The sequence below is a fragment of the Salvelinus sp. IW2-2015 genome, linkage group LG12, assembly GCF_002910315.2.
Source record: "Salvelinus sp. IW2-2015 linkage group LG12, ASM291031v2, whole genome shotgun sequence".
Lineage (NCBI taxonomy): Eukaryota > Metazoa > Chordata > Actinopteri > Salmoniformes > Salmonidae > Salvelinus > Salvelinus sp. IW2-2015.
Window position 1 is genome coordinate 1,629,861 of NC_036852.1, and position 4,558 is coordinate 1,634,418.

Sequence of the window (4,558 nt, forward strand, 5' to 3'; positions counted from 1 at the left end):
GAATTTTGCGTGTATTTTGAGTAAACTCCGTTGTTTTACTCAACACCTGTGTCCTGCGCCTGACTACGCTACATATCTGCACACAATCGCTGACAGAATCACGGACCTTTCAAATGGAGTCAGCAGGTACAGCCAGCCCTTCTCTCCCAGTAGAGGAGCGCGTCCAACAGCACGCGACCATGTTACACAGTCTAGGGACAGCCATGGATCGCGTGCTGCAAACAATGGACAGATGGGAGAGAGGAGGTCTTCCGGTCAATCCTACCCCATCACCTCCGCCCGCACCTCAACCTACACCGATGTCCACCCCTCCATCGTCAGGACCCAGTGGGATTCGGCTCTCGCTCCCAGGAGCGTATGACGGATCAGCTGCCGGGTGCCAGGGGTTCCTACTACAGCTGGAGCTCTACCTGGTYGCTGTTCATCCGTCCCCTTCGGGACGTGAGAAAGTGGGCGCCCTCATCTCCTGCCTGACTGGTAAAGCCCTGGAGTGGGCCAACGCCATCTGGGGAAGGGAAGGCCAAACTCTGGATGACTATGAGGACTTCTCTCGCCGCTTCCGGGCAGTCTTTGATCATCCACCTGAAGGGAGAGCGGCGGGAGAGCGATTGTTCCATCTTAGACAGGGGATGAGGAGCACTCAAGAGTTCGCACTGGACTTCAGAACTCTGGCAGCTGGTGCGGGATGGAATGAGCGGGCCCTGATCGATCACTACAGGTGTAGTTTACGAGAGGACGTTCGTAGGGAGCTGGTCTTTAGGGACACCACTCTCAACCTGGACCAGCTGGTGGACTTGTCTATCCGGCTGGATAACTTGTTGGCCTCCCGCGGACGTCTAGATCGGGGTCCGCCCGTTCCATTACCCAGCACCTTGGATCCAACACCGATGGAGTTGGGAGGGGCTGCTATGAAGGGGACCGGAGGGGGGACCATTCCCTGCACCAACTGTGGCCGCAGAGGGCACACTGCTGGTCGGTGCTGGGGTGTTTCTCCTGGAAGTCGAGGTAGCAGGCGGAGTACTGGTGGGTCATCCCAGGTGAGTAGGCACACAACTCACCCAGAGCCCCCTGTTGCACACATGTGGTTACCTATAGAATTTCCTGAGTTTTCCCCGCATCCCCAGCATAAGGCGCTAGTAGATTCAGGCGCAGCTGGGAACTTTATTGACCGCTCCTTGGCACATAGATTAGGGATCCCTATTGTTCCTGTTGATGTTCCCTTCCCTGTACATGCCTTAGATAGTCGTCCTTTGGGGTCGGGGCTGATTMGGGAGGTCACAGCGCCCATTACTATTAGAACGCAGGGGGATCACGAGGAGAGAATTAGTCTCTTCCTGATCGACTCTCCTGCGTTTCCTGTTGTGTTGGGTCTTCCCTGGTTGGCCTCTCATGATCCGATTATTTTGTGGCAACAGAGGGCTCTCAAGGGATGGTCCTGTCAGTGTTCAGGGAGGTGTGTAGGTGTTTCCTTAGGTGCCACTACGGTGGAAAGTCCAAACCAGGTTTCCACCATGCACATTCCCCCCGAATATGCCGATTTGGCACTCGCCTTCTGTAAAAAGAAGGCAACTCAATTACCACCCCATCGACCGCGGGATTGTGCGATAGATCTCTTGGTAGACGCTGCACTTCCCAGGAGTCACGTGTATCCTCTGTCACAGGAGGAGACGGTGGCTATGGAGACATATGTTACCGAATCTCTGGGACAGGGATACATTCAGCCTTCCATCTCACCTGTCTCAAGTTTTTTTTTTGTGAAGAAGAAGGATGGAGGTTTGCGCCCGTGTATTGATTATCGAGGTTTAAATAAGATCACGGTAAAATAAAGTTACCTGCTACCACTCATAGCCAGTATGACCGAGTCATTACATGGGGCGCGCTTCTTCACAAAATTGGACCTCAGGAGCGCTTACAACCTGGTGCGTATCAAGGCGGGAGATGAGTGGAAGACAGCATTTAGCACCACTTCTGGGCATTATGAGTACCTCGTCATGCCGTACGGGTTAATGAATGCTCCATCAGTCTTCCAATCCTTTGTAGATAAGATTTTCAGGGACCTGCACGGGCAGGGTGTAGTGGTGTATATAGATGACATTCTAATATACTCCGCTACATGCGCCGAGCATGTGTCCCTAGTGCGCAGGGTGCTTGGTCGACTGTTGGAGCATGACCTGTACGTCAAGGCTGAGAAATGTCTGTTCTTCCAACAGTCCATCTCCTTCCTAGGGTACCGCATTTCAGCGTCAGGGGTAGAGATGGAGAATGACCGCATTTCAGCCGTGTGTAATTGGCCGACTCCAACCACGGTAAAGGAGGTGCAGCGGTTTTTAGGGTTTGCCAACTACTACCGGAGATTTATCCGGGGTTTTGGTCAGGTAGCGGCTCTTGAGGGTTTGGCCAACTACTACGGAGATTTTAAATCCGGGGTTTTGGTCAGGGTAGCGGCTCCAATTACCTCACTGCTGAAGGGGGGAACCGGGTGCGAGCTGCAGTGGAGCAGCTGGGCGACAGGCTTTTTGGTCACTGAAGGCTCTGTTTACCTCAGCTCCCGTGCTGCTCATCCTGATGCCTCCTTAGCATTCATAGTTGAGGGTGGACGCTCCGCGGCAGGAGAGTAGGGCTGTGCTGTCTCAGCGCTCGGGTACGCCACTAAAGCTCCGCCCCTTGCATTGCTTTCGAAGAAGCTAGCCCGGCGGAGCAACTATGATGTGGGGACCGGGAGTTGTTGGCTGTTGTCATGGCTTCTGGAAAAGCGTGGATGACATTGGCTGTGAAGGGGGCTAACACCTTTTCGTCTTTGGACTGACCGACCGCAATCTGTGGAGTACACCGGGCGGCGAGGAGACTGACCTCGCTCAGGCAAGGTGGCCATGTTTTTCACCCGTTTTTGTTTTCACCCTTTCCCTACAAACCAGGTTCGCCAGAACTGTAAGGCAGACGCACCTGGTCCCCAGCTGATGAGTCAGCGAGGAAGCGGTCCACAGATCCACTCCCATAATTGTCAGCCTCGCGCTGGTGCACCGGTGGTGTGGGAGTGGACCGGACATCGAACGGGCGTCACGTGCAGGAGGCCCATCCACGCTGGAACTGTCCAGCTGGGCGTCTGTACGGTTCCGTTTTGATGTCCGCGATGCGTTTGATCTGTTGGGCTCACACGTCACCGGCTCCTCTGGTCATCCGGTGCACGTCGGACGGTGCGGCTGCCGTTGCTGGGAAGTACTGGCCCACTTTAGGCTGAAACGGTGAGGGTTTATGTTTCCTCCTGTTCGGTATGCGCACAGGTGCGAAGGCACCTAGACGAACGCTGCCCAGAGGGAATTACAACCCTTCCCGTTCACAGCGAGCCTGGTCACACTATCGGTGGATTTTCGTGGAGCGGATCTTCCCCGTTCGCGGGTAAAACCACGATCTCGCGGTCGTTGTGGATAACGTCGTTTTCTAATCCTCACATCTCCTTCCTTTGCCCGGTCTTCCCTACGGCTTCTACAACTTGGAGGCCTGTACGCCACGCTATTTCGGATAAGCTTACGGGTGCCTGAGGATATAGGGTTCTGATCGGGGTTCCCCAATTTGACGTCTAGAGTCTGGAGGGCGTTTATGGACGCGCTATGGATCTCGGTCAGCTTAGCCTAGGTTTCCACCCGCGAAAGTAACGGCAGGTGGAAAGAGTCAACCAGGATGTGGGCTAGGGTTTCTGAGGTCCATTGCCAGACCGGCCGGGGGGAGTGGCGGTTTAACATCCCCTGGGCGGAGATGGCCAAAACTTCCCGTCGCCACTCCTCTACCAAACTATCACCTTTTTCATTGTGCTGGTTATCAGCGTCCTCGGCCCATGCATCAGAGCCAGATTGAGTCCTCGTGGATGATGGTTCGGCACGCATGAGGAGACATGAACGCCTGCCCATAGTCGGCAACGAACGTGCCAGTCAGGAGGCAAAAGGCGAGTCGACCGCCACCGCAGGTGAAGCGCCCCGGGTTATGCCACCGGGATCGGGTATCTGGCCTCTCGAGCGCGAAAACCTGCACTTCACTGCCTGCGGAAGCTGGGTCCGCGGTTTGTGGCCATTTAAGATCCTGAGGAGAGCTACACGAGGTTTGTTATAGGTTACAATCCCCCTGATTATCTGTATAACGCCCTCGTTCCATGTGTCTCTCTCAGGCCCGGTGGTGGCTTGTCCGCCCAGCAGTCATTGAGGTGCGGACGGTTCCGCCGCCCCCTCTTGACATCGAGGGGTCCTGCGTATATCGTAAGAGCCATCCATGACTCAAGGCGTCGGGGCAGGGGCCGTAGTACTCGTGAGTGGAGGGGTAAGGGCGGAGGAGAGATGCGTGGTGACCCGGTGGAGGACATTCTAGAATCTTCAATGCTTACAAAAGATTTCACCGTCTCCACCCGGATTGCACCTGGCACGCTCACCCTCCGGCTCGCCCGAGGCCGGTGTCGGCGGCTGTGGAGACCGCGCGGTGCAGGGGGGGGGGGGGGGGTACTGTCAGAACTGTCCGCCGAAGTCGGGGCCTTTCTGCGCTTGTTGCGGTGGGTGTTTCGGCGGTCCGACGT

The 4,558-nt window shown here is 55.8% G+C and overlaps 1 protein-coding gene across 1 annotated transcript in view; it reads right to left on the bottom strand.

Moving 5' to 3' along the window:
* LOC111971059 (sodium channel protein type 2 subunit alpha-like) overlaps window positions 1-4,558 on the bottom strand; it is a 44,777-nt gene that overhangs the window by 8,833 nt on the left and 31,386 nt on the right. Inside the window, 6 exon segments of the mRNA XM_070445864.1 lie at window positions 476-582; window positions 717-906; window positions 948-1,068; window positions 1,235-1,290; window positions 3,162-3,234; window positions 3,450-3,629. Of these exon segments, the coding sequence (XP_070301965.1) occupies window positions 476-582; window positions 717-906; window positions 948-1,068; window positions 1,235-1,290; window positions 3,162-3,234; window positions 3,450-3,629 (727 nt within the window).